Below are 14,478 nucleotides of genomic sequence, written 5' to 3' on the forward strand. Positions count from 1 at the left end.
CAATGTAGTCTATTGGTATTATAATAAGTTTTATTTCTGAACAACCTCCCCCATATACATGGAGCCTGATATTCACGTAGTTTATTGTTGCAGCAACTGTATTAGTGCTTTCATGCTTGCTCTTCTCCCATTAGTCTAGTATAACTGGCTGATCAAACACCATCCATCTTTCTCTAACTTCTAACAAAATTCTGGCCAACAGCAGACAACTTAAAGAAGCAGTTTAATGCCTTCATTACTCTTAGAGCAGGCAGGTAGCTGCCTGCATGTCAGCTGCATGCAGAAACAGCACGGAGACCCACATACTAGAAAATTTATTGCCTTGCCTTGTTTCTGAAAATATTGTAGGATGTAGAACTTTGATTAGCCAGTCTATCCATCTTCATTGTATGCAATTTTACTTCATATGTCAAAAGGATCCTTTTTCTTCTTCTAATATTTAAACCCTCCTTAACATGTCACTAAAACGACTGATGTTACAAGATAATTAGAAACAATGACAGCTTCAACCCAAGTTGATGTCTTCTCCATTAAAAAAGTAATTAAAGGTGCTTCAGAAACAGATCTTGCATGATATTTACACATATATGCTTAACTTCTTTAAGTGAAACTTAGTATTGAGCTATTAAATGTACATGGAAAAATTTTGTCAAAGCAATAGCTAGTATCTGGAAGTCATGCCCTTCATCTAACATTCTGTAAAATTGCTACTGAGATATGATGCACTCTGGATAGATTTCTTGGTGGAGCTGAATTTTTTCAGCAATAACATGGATGTTACTGGTTGAGTTCACAATTTGCAAAGTGTTAGCACGTTCAGTTAAGCTCTTCTGGTAATGGGCAGAGGTGGAATAATTTTAGGAATTGGGCCTCTCTCTCAAGCGTTTTCTCCAAACGCCAGATCTTGCTGCACATTTGGTTCTCACCACATTCCGATCACATCACTGCGGTTTCTTCTCAGCACCATGCCATCAGCACTAGAGAGACCTTCCACTGCACTAGTTCTTCCTACTGCTTCCTTGCCGCCATTTCTTCACAGAGGTTTTTGTTTGTTTGCTTGTTTTTTTGTTTGTTTGTTTAAGTCCTTTACAGATTTTGCTACAAACAAGGGCTGCATTAGGCCTAGACTCAGCTACGCTATAGATTACATGGGTCAAGACGCCAAACCATTCCAGCTCGAGAAGCTACACTCTGCTCAGCAGGGCAAGGCCGTGTTCTTCCCAGACCAGTGCACCACCACCACAGCTACCACACTCCCCACGGTGCGCTCTGGTGCAAAACCAAACTCCATTTGGTGTGGGCAGCACGGCCCTGCTGCACAGACCCGACTTGCTCCCAGCCCTGTGCTGAGCTACCCCGGGGACTCGCCTCACCAGCACCCACGGCCGCCCTGGCAGCCGCAGCCCCCGGTCCCCTCAGAAGGCTTCGCCACAGCGCCGACGCCTTCGCCTTCCCCTTCGCCTTTCCCTTCACCGTCGCCGGGTCTCGAACCCTGTTACCTCCCGGCCCGCTTCCCGCAACACCGCCGGCCAACCTCGCGATACCTCCCACCCCTCGCGTCTCACCGCCGGCTCCTTTAAGAAGCACGTCCCGCCGCGCCCCTCTTCTCGCGATACCGCCCCATCCCCGGTAACCCGGCCGTGGCGGAGCCAGCAGGCCCCGTGCGGCGGGGGGCGAGGGCTCCGTTGGCCCCGTCCCCGGGCACGGCTCCTGCCCCGCATCTCGCCAGGGGCTGGGGGGCCGGGAAGCTGCCCTGGCGGAGGGGTTGGCCTGGCTGCCGTGGGGCCGCCGGTGGTGGGGGGGAACCGCCGGTGACGGGTTCCTTCCCCGCGGCGCTGTGAGGTGCCCGCCGGGTGTCTGCTCGACGCTCCCCGGGTTTCTTCAGCACCCGCCCGCTTGTGATCTGCCCGGGGGGCGTGCGGTGTCCGGCCGTGGGCGCCAGGCCGGCCCGTGCCCCCCTCCCGCGGCCGCGGGCCCCCAGAGCGGCCGCCCGGTGGCGTCTGGGCCTCACTTGGCCCGGGGGCCGCTGCCCGCGGGCCCTGCTGGGCTTTGCACGGCCAAAGGTTAAAATGTGTGATGGTGACCCAGGTAAGCATCCTCCGTGTATCTCTCCAGAGCGGTGTTCACACTCATTAGCGCTCTTTCACGTTTGCTCAGGTGCAGAATGAGAGCAGGTGTGGGAATTACACGGTGCTTGGTAACCCACGGCGGGTGCCCCAACACGGGCCGTGGGGCGGCTGGCCCGTGGGGTCTGGCTGGCACAGCGCTGCGCCATGGCCCTGAGAGGCCTCGCCTGACAGGGCTGAGGCGTCTGATGCCCTAAGTATGGTGGTGCACATGTTCTAGAAATATCAAGTGGGAAAAGTCTAAATGGCTTCTGTTTATTCAGGAGCCTGCATTTTGAGTTTGTTTCTTGCAACAAGGTGAAACGTGTGGTTAAATGAATTTAAAATATCCTGCTTTGGCATCTTTTGGAAGAGAACATTTTGAGGGTTTTTTTTGCCTCTTATTTACCAACTTTGTTGCTAAGCATTACAACTTAAGAAGTGCAGTGCTTTATAGTATCATTGAGTTTTGCTTTTACAGTCATTTATTGGAGTGTAAGAAATCCTTTGCACTCTACATTAAGTGATCAAACCTCAGTAGTTAGCATTAATGTTTGATTTGCTTTATTGATCATAGAGAAGTAGGTGTTGAAAGGAACTACTCTGTGACAGTCATACAGTTTATACATATGATGGCACATTTTTTTCAGCTGTGGTAGAAGGGGCATCATAAATATCAGCTTTCTTCACTGATGACAGGTGTACTGTACCCATGCTAGGAAGCCATACTGGATAATTTTCCTCACTTCTAAAGTTAGTATTCTACATAAATTATAGTTCTGGTTCAAACCCCAAGTTGTTAGTGCATCAGGCTAGTTAAAGTAGCAGTTTTTGCTTTGGTTTGTATCGCATTATTTTCTGGGGTTTTGTAGTAATGGTGTCCTTAATGCCATTGCTTTTCTTTCCCCTTTACTCATTTCGTTCCTTGTTTCTCACTAGGTTGGGAGTTTGGTAATACCGAAAGTATTGCTCAGTGCAATTTTTTCCACCTTGCACCTGGGACTTTCATTCTGACAAGTCATATGCAACTCATTAAACTCAAGTAAATGCTTGGTTAAAAACAAAGACACTGTCAAATTGTAATTTTAATTTGAGAGTCTCTAGTGTCACATGTCACTTCAGATATTACTGTAAAAGAAAGTAATTGTGGAAATGCTTTCTTATTTTAAACGTTGTTTTGCATATTTAACAGTGTGCTGTATACAGCAGGTTTCATTTTTTCAGTCTTGCTTCGAGATTTTGAGAAATTGCCCAGAGACTTAGATGCTACTGGGAGAAGTCCATGTGTACTTTTAAAATTGATTTGAGCATGTGCAAGAAACAGTACAAATACCTTAAGAGACTAGTTATGTATGATTTGTCGAATATGCTGTCTGTACTTCACGCCTCAAGAAGATAGATTTGAGCTTCAAGTTTCTGAGAAGATCAGTGGGAATGGCTGAAGGTATGAAGTGACTTACGTACAGGTCACAGGGTGTGGGACTGAACTTCTGAAGTGAGGATGAGGGGGGGCATTGTGAAGGAGATCTCCAAAATGATGAGTTTAACACAGGGGTCATGGTTTATGATTTTGTTAGTCTAGGAACTCACGAGCCATTGATTTAGGTTGTGGATCCAAGTTGATAGAAGGCAAAAACTTGACAGGTATTAGAGAGCAGAACTGCTAAATTTGTAGTCAGAAAACACCGAATGTAAGAAATCTGCATTTGTTGAAGGGGGAATGGAGCTACTTGAAAGAGAGAAGTCCACTGGGGTTTGCTGAACAGACAACCCGCACCTGACCCAGGAAATCTCTCTACCTAAAAGAATACTTTCAGGCCAAATAATTTTAGAAGAGAGGTATTCTCTATGCTTGTGCTATTTTGGTGTTACTTGGATGTCAACTTAAGGTCACTGCTTGTTGCCCCATAGTGGGATACATGGATGTTTTTGTTTTAGTTTATATAGTTTAATTAATTATTAAATAGGAAGTATAGTTATCACCGATCTAACTGATACATTGTGGAGAATAATCCTGTGAGCGTACACTTCCAGGAGCTCAAGAATTGGTGAGAACAACCTGTCTGCTCCATGAGATTTTTGCACTGAGGCATAAAAATGAGGGAAAGTGAAGTTTCTTGCCTTCAGGACTTGCTGTTTTATTTTCCTTACCTCTGAAAAGTAACTGAGTTAACATGCCCAGAAAAGTGTACTACCACTGATCATAGGTATGAAGTATGATTACTTTGATCCAAGATTCTCTCCAATTTGCTCCTTCAAATAAAAACCTTAGGTGCCTCTCATTGCTTCTGATTACGACTTTCTCAGAAGTATCAGAACATATTCCAACAGATAGGTAAACAACAAAAGTACTGAAATGAATCGTGTCCCTTTTTGTGTTGTGGGACAGCTGAGCAGGGGAAGATTGGAAAGTGTTTCCATAAACTCAGAAGGACAACACTTCCTCAGTTCAGATTTGGAAAACTGTATGTAACGATTATTTATGTCTTTACTGTGAAGAATGAAGGCCTTGCTTTTTCTGATAGAGGTATTTTATTGGGTTTTTATTGTCAGTATGATGTGGATTCTTTGGACTCTGATACACTGATGTTCTTCATCTTTCTCTGTTAGCAGGATACACAGCATTTAAAAATAATCTTTGTGCATGAAATTTAAAAATGAGATAGCTGAAAATGAAGCAGTTCAGTCATCTCTGTGATTGTTTATATGCTGTATTTGACATGCTGTATCAAGGCCTGTATTAAGGCAGTAGTGAGGCCACACAGAGGAACAGACTGTAACAGTTCCAGACTTGACATCTGTGTTAGCAGTTTACTGACTAATTAGCCACTTGGATGAACAGTATGGGCAAACTATGTGCTACTGTGTGTTCTTGAAGTACACTTCTGTTGTTTTTAAACTTAAGTAGTTTTTTACCTGTTCCAGACTTAATTAGGAGAAAGGTGACATTTTGACATTTTGCTATGTGATTATAATTCTAAAATAATTTACTAACACTGCAACATGAGGTTCAGGTAGGTCAGAAGTGTGTGTAATATGGAAGGCCTTTTTGACTGGGTCATGTGGTCTATTCAGTGGACACTAAACATGCAGACATCAGTATATCAGTGTTGGACTGCATGAAGCCACTGTGTAACAATATAGTAGAATTTGGCCTTTACATCAGATTTTTTCACATAGACTTCCAGATATTTAAATAGGTATATTTTCAGATACCCAGATATAAAATTGCAGTGTTTCAGTGAACTGTAATTTTATGCCTGGCTCAGGATTTGGTTCTAAACAGTAATCAGTATCCTGATTCTAGTGCGACCTTCAATAAGATGTTTTATCTTAAAATGTATGCAGTTTGTTAAATAAATTTACATTCAATGTTTTAGTAGTGTGACAAAATGAAATACTTTGCACATTGGGCCAGTTTATCACTGTGTGTTTGTTTCTTTTTATAGATAATTGGCATATTGGGGAGAAGTGCCTTGCCCCTTGTCTTGAAACTGGGAAACTTCATGAAGGAACAATATCCTCTATTGAAAAGGACAAGAATGGAAAATTATTTGCTGTTGTATCATTCTTGGAGTCTGAAGAAAGGCAAATACTAATAACTAAACTTCGTAGAGTCAAAGCCAGTAGAAGACCCTGCAAAAGCTTAATATTTGATGATGATGATCTGGAAAAGCCTTATTTTCCTGACCAAAATCTTCCATGTCCTGCAGTTGCTTTTAAATTATCTGACAATGGTGATTTCATCCCTTATACAATTAACAGATATCTGCGTGATTATCAAAGAGAAGGAGCCCAATTTCTGTACAGACACTATGCTAATAAAAGGGGGTGTATTCTTGGAGATGATATGGGCCTTGGAAAGACAATACAGGTACTCTTGATTTTTACAGTGCGAGGATTGATAATTTTTTTTTTTTTTTTTTGCAATGTGTTTTCTGTGAGTTGTAAATCTCTTTTAAAAATACCCTGTTTAAGAAAAGCCATTTCAGTGGAGCTTAACCTCCTGTTGCTGTTGTGGAATTGGAGGAGGCAGGACATGACTTTCTGGGACAGGACTTGAGCCAGGAGCCATTGCTGATTTAAGATTCACTCCTGACGGGTCACAAAACTGGGATGTGGCCCCTTTTAGTGTAAGCATGAGTAATTACAGTGGTTAAAATGTTAGTATTCATTTTATGTTGAATGTACTTTGAGAATTGTTACCTGTGCATTGTGAAATTTGCACTGGAGCATGTTAAAAGTACTTAGAGTCCTTATCTGACTGTAGCTCTTTAAATGTCTTTTTCCTTTTTTCCTGAAAACAAATAGTTTGACTGTACTGGGAAAAAGAAGGAGCAGACACTTTTATTCCTATCTCCGGAAAAAGTGCTTAGACGTTCCGTGTTATGTTTATCACTCTTTTGGAAACACAACTTGGGTTGATGAAAGGACAAAGTATAGCTCGATTTTTCCGTTATGCTTTGAATCATTGTGGCCCAAAGGATTATTTATTTTACTAAAACTAGAGTGGCCTTATGTTTGAAATTTCTCTTTCATTTTTCTGGTTTTAAGTTAGCAGCTTCAATCCTATGGTGGCTTGTCTTTGTGCTTCTCTCTTTTCTCCCTCCATTCACTGACAAATACTAGCTGTAGTGTCTGTTGCCCTTCCATTTAGAAGAATGTCAATGGATCCTCTTCAGTGCAAACAAGTACTATTTTGTAGCAAACTTGAGGAGTGAGTATACTAAACTGGCAAAACTCTGGATAGAGTATTCAGAGGCGCATCATCGATGTCTAGCTGCTGCTGATCTGTTAACAGACTTTTATTAAACTGTATTCATTTACTTTGTGTTTTACTTAAGTTTGGCCATGTTTCTTGTGTATGGCTGTTTAAGATTTCAGGAGATATGGAAGTTTGTGTCTAGTCAGAACTGCAAATAATCTGCTTTCATATGATCAGAAGCATCTATGTAAGGTAGTAGTAAAATATAGAGTAAAAAGTTGCGTTGTATTCCTTATATCTCTTGTATGTCTTGAATCTCAGTGGATTCTGTAGTGACGTGATCATGTTTGTCACACAGTGACAGTTTTTCCTGTGTGGAATTCATATCTGATGGTTATTTCTTTTCCTCACAGTGTCAAGTTTGCAAAAGAAAGGTGGAGGTTTTAAAGAATACATTGTGTATTTTTTTTTTATGAAACACAGTAATTATCTTATTTGTGTTAAGCATGGGAAAGGCAATTCAGTGAATATGAAGTAAAAGAGGATTTCACTCAAATTAGTATGTATGAAAGCATAAATGTTAGTTAAACTTTGAAGTAACTGATAAGGTCTTGTAGAAAACTTGTGTTATGCTTGTTAGTTCGCTGAACCTTATTGTTTCTGAATTATAGAATTATTTATGAGATAAAGACTTTGCTAGCAAACTTTTGCATTTTCATATTCTTTGTACTTCTGAACTTATCTTTGCTTAAATTGGATTGACTGTATGTCTCTTTCATTTCAAGCCGAAGTTGAGGTGGAGGCAAGTAGAATAATGTCATTTCTCTTTGTGATTGCAGTAAGTTAGGTTCCTATGTAGGCCTTTAGGTTGCTTCCTTCTTTATGTGGAAGAGCCAAAAGTTCATCAGCAGAGTTGCCCTTTTACAGCCTTTGCTATTGTTACAAATTTGTGATGTATAATTCTTCCAAAAATGGAGGATCTGAAAGACACATGGAGATTTTATGTTCAGTTGAATTCTATTCTTATTCTCGAAATGATTTAAAAAAAGTTAAAGTCAAACAACATGTGCAAACTCGCAGTTCCCCTTAGCCTCAGTTTATATGAAATATTAGGTATAAAAATGTTCGGTTTTCTTTTCTACACATCTCTTTCCCGCCCTGCAGCCACAAATATGGTTGGTTTCCTCTCTCTTCTGCTCATCTACCTTTACTTTTCTCAGGTATTTTTCCTGCATTTCTGCACTCCTGGCTGGCTCTTTTTTTCCTCCGTTGTTACAGGGCAAAAGCTCTGGAAATTTCCTTTTTTTTTTAGAAGCCGACACTTTACAGCATTACCTCTGCCCTGCTCTGAGCAGCTGTGTAGCAGCTGCAAAAAGGAAGTGGCTGGAGCTGCCTCTTCCAAGTAAAGGAAGCCTCTAGAGTTTTTATAAGAAGGGCACCTCTCTGGTGGTGCATCTGGTCCTTGCTGCCACTTGACATAAATGGTATCCATGGCGCTAAGTGGATTTTGTGGATTTACATGTTCTGGTCAGACATCTGTGCCATAATAATCAAAGGGAAATCTCCTTTACTGATTTGAGGTTGATGAGAGAATATAGCTCAAACACAACAGAACGAACAGGTTTTGAAGTTAACAACAAGAACTGGAAGGAATGGAACATTTGGAAGATGACATGTTAGTAAGAATCTAACCTCTAGTTTGAACTTCTTTCTTTCTTCTTGCAGAAGTAGTGTTGGGAGTATAGTTAGTAAGTATCTCTTCTTTCTGTTTTCTTGTGTGAGATTCAGGTGTCTTGAGAGTGGAGAAGAACTGCAAGGCATAACTCATCTCTACTTTTTCCTGGCTCATTCATAGTCTCCTCCTTATTTTGGGGACTTTTCCACTTAGAGGATGAAAGAGTAAAATAGAGCAATTAATTGTTCTTGTCATGAATTCAGGATTCTCCAAGTGGAGGGGTTCCCATTTTAAAAACAGATCTATTTAAAACAAACACCCCAAACAAAAAACCCAGTCCCCTCACAAACCACCTTACTAAATCCCATCCAGGATTTCATCCTAAATGTTTGTTTTCAGTGGAACTCAATTTATGTTTGCATTTTTGTACATGATCACTGAGAATTATTTTATTTTTCAAGGTCATTTCGTTTTTGGCTGCAGTATTGCACAAAAAGGGAACACGTGAGGATATTGAAAACAATATGCCAGAATTTTTACTGAGGACAATGAAAAAAGAATCTAAATGTAACCCCAAGAAGGTACAGTTTTTAGTAATATAAGCTTATTTTTTTTGTAAAAGGCAATACTTGATCTTTTGTTTGCTTTAGAAGTTTATATTCTTTTAAAAAATTCTGCTACTTCAGTAGATTAGGGGTTCATGGTCATACTGGTAGTGTTAGGGGAGCCTTCAGTTTTCCAGAGTGTCATAGTGCATTATCTGGCTGTCAGAGTCTAATCTGTTAGTACTGTTGATTTGCACTAACACAAAGTATCAGGAAATATCTGGATGAGATTTGTGGCTAGAGTACTTTGGAAAGCCCATGTCAGTGAGTAGAAAAACTGTGGTTTTGTGTGATTGTGTTTCTAAAGTACAAAAAGTATACGTGTCTATTTTAACAGGATATTTAAAGAATTAGGGTAAACAAATGTATTTGGAAAATTTATTTCTAATATTCTTGTGATGTGGCATATATTCTTGAATGACTGTCATAATGTCAAGATATAAGTCTGACTCATAATCTAAGTAATCAAATACAGTACAGCAAGTAAAGATACATGTAGAAGTTCTATGTGAATGAGAGAAATAATTTTAATTTTACCCATCACAGGTCTCATACAATTTCTGTTTTCCATTACTGTTTTTATTTTATTGGACTAATTGGAATATTCGAGTAGCAGAATGGTCCGTATGACTGTAGCTCTGTGAATAATGGATACAGGTTCCTCAGGAAATACAGGCAGAGAGGAAGAGGTGAAGGGATAGTACTTCATGTGAAAACAAACAAACAAAAACGAACAACGATAAAAAGGAATGCTTCTGACTGGGAATATGAAAATAATTCTTTCACTCAGAGGACAATTAAGCATTGCAACCAGGTCACAGAGGGAGGTTGTGGACCACTCTGGATCTTTGGGGGACCTCAGGAAGACCTGAGCTGGGAAGGCCCTGAATGACTTAATCTAAATTCAGTGTTGCCCCTGCTTTGTCCAGAAAGTTGGGCTACAAAATTCCTGAGGTCCCTTCCCACCTCACTGATTTTATTATTCTATGATACTGAATGAGTTGTATGAGAGATCTTAAATTTTCAAACACTTTCCAGGTCTTCCTGTTCTGAAGTTATGTAATAACTAGACCTATGAATTGGAGGAAGCTGCTTACCCACTTCATCTTTTTGTTTTCTCCATCTGTAAAACATTTTACGGTTTACAGATATTGATGCTATAACAAAACAAAGTGATAGTATGTCGTGTCCTATTGCAGTTGTTAGAGTATTATTTGAGTAAGTAGCACTACTTTGGTATTTTTTTTTTAGTTTTATGGTAGTTTTGTTCTGTATTATATACATCCTCTGAGTAAACTGATTACTTTTGAATTTATACTGACTCTTCAGATATTTTCTATACTATACTTTGAAGTGGCAGAATGAAACAGTTAAATGTTCAAAGCAGTGAAATAAATATCAAGATTTTGACTTTCCTTATTGAGAAAGTGCTGTGTTGTAGTTTTTCCAGTAATACTATACATCTGTTTGTTTTCAGACTTTCCTCATAGTGGCCCCTCTTTCAGTGCTTTACAACTGGAAGGATGAGTTAGACACATGGGGCTACTTTAAGGTTTGTGTCTTACATGGCAGTAAAAAAGATGATGACTTGAATCGCATCAAGCAAGGGAAATGTGAAGTTGCCCTTACAACATATGAGATACTGCGCCTATACTTGGATGAATTTAACAGGTAATGATTTTAATGTATTCTTCCACACACAGAAGTTCAGCTGTCTAATTTAAATTGTTCTTTGCAACTACTTACTCTTTCTGTTTATTAAATCCAATGACTCACTGTGTGGAAGAGGAGAATCCCATTTAACTATCTTCAGAACGGTTACCCTATACTATCTTTGTAGTGGGATGCTTGGGAGAAGCGTTTGAGTAGTTTTCATAAAGCTAGACTTTGCACTTCATGAAGTGTTCTCAAAAATATGCAGGAATTGCCTGCCTGAAAACAGGTGGTAGCTGAAAGATATGCAGAAGGTGTTTCTATCTTTCAGTACAGTGCAAAGGAAAAAAAAATCTGGATTCTTTAGCAAATGTTCAGAAGATATTTTCCTTATTTGAACTTTTCACCAGCTTCATGAAATTCATGAGTCCTAAAACCTTTGTGATACAAGAAATGTGTGTGTGTATAGTTTTAAATACATGATGGGCTTAGAATGAAGGTCTTTCTGACAGCAGATTGTATGAGAAATCCTGTTTTCTTTACTCCATAGCTGTCAGCATTTTCAAACTACAAGTTTTACCTTTCCTTTGGCTGTGTTCAGGAGTACTTAGCCTTTCATCTGACCCTGGTGGTCCCTTTATGCTATCTTGAAGTAGGGCACCAGTTGTGTAAAGAGCTAGTAGTAGCCGCCTGCCCTTAGCAGGTGGTGTTGTATAGCAGATCTGCTGGTCTTGTTGATTTAGGTATTGGGAAAGGTTCAGGCCCCAGAGACAGTCCTAGTGGTCTGGACAGCCATCACTAAAACAATCAGATCTCCATCCCTCTCTCTGATTAGGTCTGAAAAAGAAGTGCAGATAGGAGAAGGCTGAAGCAGTTGCGTTAGTAGTACCCTAATTCATACTATGGCCTTTCTGAGGAACCCTTCAGTGTTGGTTGTTGAATAGACAGTGATCAGGAAATAAGTGCATGTGCAGAGCTGATCTGATGTGTGACTTGCTGCTTGCAAGTACATTGCTTCAGCATACAGATTTACCAGACTCTCTCTTCAGACCATGTGACTGGCTGGGCATATGATCTTGACACTGGAAGAGGCTATGTGTCTTGCTTAGCTAGAATGATGGATTTCCCTCAAAAACTAGTCTTAAATAATTCATTGTCAGTAATAAGAATACACAGGCTCAGTTACACATGTAAATCAGCGTGAGAGATTTAGTTGAAGTAGCTCATGCTCATCTCTTAGGCTCCTTTGAGAAACTCCAATTCTTAGCAAATTTTAGGAATGTAAGGAGCTCAAGTATGAATGAATATATTTAGCAGACAAAATCAGTCTTCACATTAGTGACCTAGATGCAGCCTGTTCAGGAAAGAGCTTTCCTTCTAAACATGTCTGTTTCAGCTTTTTGCTGTTTGAAATGTCATCCAAATGGATGTATGATTTTGTTCTGAAATTTTCATATATAAAAAATCATCTCATAAAGTTGATACATCTCTTCCTAAGGACTTGATGACTTAATATCACAGTATAGAGGTCATTCTACCTCCAGGTTTTATGTTTGTTTATGTTGGCTACAAAATATCTTTTGGTCCCTGCTTCTAGATATATTCTTCCTAATCACAAATTGTGCCAAATTGGTATTGTATAGATATTAAAGAAGTTGAGTGATGCTTTCACGTAGGAAACCATATAGATTGAAATGCTTCTTCTAGTTAGACTGGATAGGTTCTTTTGGGAAAATGAAGCATACCTGTGTTAAGCATGTTTCAATAGTTTACCTTTGGAGATTTTTTTTTTAATTTTTCTAAATCTTATGAGCAGAATTAGCACCACTGGGATTGTATTGATTGCTCCGGAGATTGAAAGCTACTTTCTTCACAGAAAGCATTTGATATAGTTAACAGTAGTTCATTTGTTTGGCTATGTAGTTTAGCCATTGTATTCAACTATGGCATAAACAGAATACAAAGGAACGGAGTAGTATAATACAATGTAAAACAAGAAAATCAAAAAGTAAGTATTTTATAATAATCACAGCTACTTGTGTGACTTCACTTCTTACGTTCATGTGGGATGATAAGTAGTTTCGGTTAATACAATATTTTTTGTTGATTTGCAGTGTAGAATGGTCTGCTGTGATAGTAGATGAAGCACATAGAATCAAGAATCCGAAGGCTCAAATAACTCAAACCATGAAGTCATTAAAGTGCAGTGTTCGCATAGGTCTTACTGGAACCATTCTTCAAAACAATATGAAGGAACTTTGGTGTGTTATGGACTGGTAAATAATTTCTTTTTAGTGGTTAAACACCTCTATATGTTAACCATATAATGGGGCAAGGATAGAGCTGGATGATACGGACCCATCTGTGTCAAAAAAAAATGAAAACAACAAACCAGAACCCTCCCCTCCAAAAATCCCATAACGTTTTGTGAAAATGTAAGTATGTTTTTGCAATACATCTATGGATGTGAGCTCCTGGTATGAATTTTGCAGTTATGTTTGGAGCTCCTGGTATCAGGCTTCTTTAGGAAATCTGGGAAACAGTTAAAGTTTGTTTGTTTGTTTGTTTCTTACCCAGTATATTTAGCTTTCTTTTCTAAAGACTTTTTTCTTCTGTCCGCTGCACAGTAGATAGAAAATCACTGTGCAACTTTGAACAATGTTGTGCCTTTGCTCTGTGCAGTATGTGCAGGTCACTCTGACTTGGAAGATTAAAGAAATAATGTTTTGCTGCTTTTCAAAATGCACAAGTGCATGTATTTGCAAAGCACAGTCTTGCCTAGGGAAACTTTTAATTGAGAGGTGGAAATAACTCTAGATATAAATCTTAACATAGCAGACTTACTATGGGTGCTTTACAGAGGAGGAACAAATCAAACGGACCTGAAATATAAGGATATGCAGATTGAAGTGAAATATTAGGAAAAAAATACTTTAACAGTAAGCTTAGTGTTGCATTTGGTCCATTAAAAGTATGCTGATGTTGTTAATAGGTTGTTAAAATATGTATTGTTGCCAATGATTACTAAATTCTTTTTTGCTATTCGGTTTCTTAAGATTTTATTTAGCAAATTGGAATATCTGCCCAACCTGATTTTAACAAAAACAGTTAAAATTGAAAACATGACTGCTTAGCTTCTAATTTAGGGTCCTGAACAGTAGCAGCCTTGTAGTTTAGAGGTTCTGTATACTCGTGACTTCTATTGGTTTGCTGAGCTTTTGTTTTTCTGGAGATGGCAACCAGTTTCCTAAGGGAAATCTCTTAACATTTGAGGATCACAGAAAGTAAATGAAAAAATATCATGTCAGGAAGTAGTATATGTTTCTATTCATATACACCTTTTAAAATCCATTTCTCTAGTAATTGTTACTTTAAGATCTCTTGCTGTTAGCCAGAAACAATTTATGGTATGCTTTTAATTAGTGGAAAAGGATAGTCTGACTTGGAGTAAAGAAAATGCTGTTATTCCTTCACATACCTCCTACCCCTTTTTGTTTTTTAACAGGGCTGTACCAGGACTTTTGGGTAGCAGAACACATTTCAAGAAGAAATTTTCTGATCCAGTGGAGCATGGCCAGAGGCACACTGCAACTAAAAGAGAGCTGGCAACAGGTCGTAAGGCCATGGTGAAGCTAGCAAGAAAAATGTCTGGCTGGTTTCTGAGACGTACCAAAGCGCTTATCAGTGATCAGTTGCCAAAAAAGGAAGACAGAGTAAGAGTGCCTGCACATTTCA

At 39.4% G+C, this 14,478-nt stretch overlaps 1 protein-coding gene across 4 annotated transcripts in view; it reads left to right on the forward strand.

The window, feature by feature from the left end:
- Positions 1 to 1,614: 1,614 nt before the first annotated feature.
- ERCC6L2 (ERCC excision repair 6 like 2) overlaps positions 1,615 to 14,478 on the forward strand; it is a gene marked incomplete at its 3' end in the record, with an annotated part of 57,629 nt that continues 44,765 nt past the window's right edge. For all 4 annotated transcript variants that reach the window (XM_082074916.1, XM_082074917.1, XM_082074918.1 and 1 more), the window contains exons 1-6: positions 1,615 to 2,088; positions 5,555 to 5,979; positions 8,947 to 9,066; positions 10,568 to 10,761; positions 12,858 to 13,019; positions 14,249 to 14,456. In XM_082074916.1, the coding sequence (XP_081931042.1) occupies positions 2,070 to 2,088; positions 5,555 to 5,979; positions 8,947 to 9,066; positions 10,568 to 10,761; positions 12,858 to 13,019; positions 14,249 to 14,456 (1,128 nt within the window). In that variant the 5' untranslated portion in view covers positions 1,615 to 2,069. The remainder of the gene's footprint in view (positions 2,089 to 5,554; positions 5,980 to 8,946; positions 9,067 to 10,567; positions 10,762 to 12,857; positions 13,020 to 14,248; positions 14,457 to 14,478) is intronic.

The sequence above is a fragment of the Streptopelia decaocto genome (genome assembly GCF_964273445.1).
Source record: "Streptopelia decaocto genome assembly, chromosome: Z".
Taxonomy (NCBI): Eukaryota; Metazoa; Chordata; class Aves; order Columbiformes; family Columbidae; genus Streptopelia; species Streptopelia decaocto.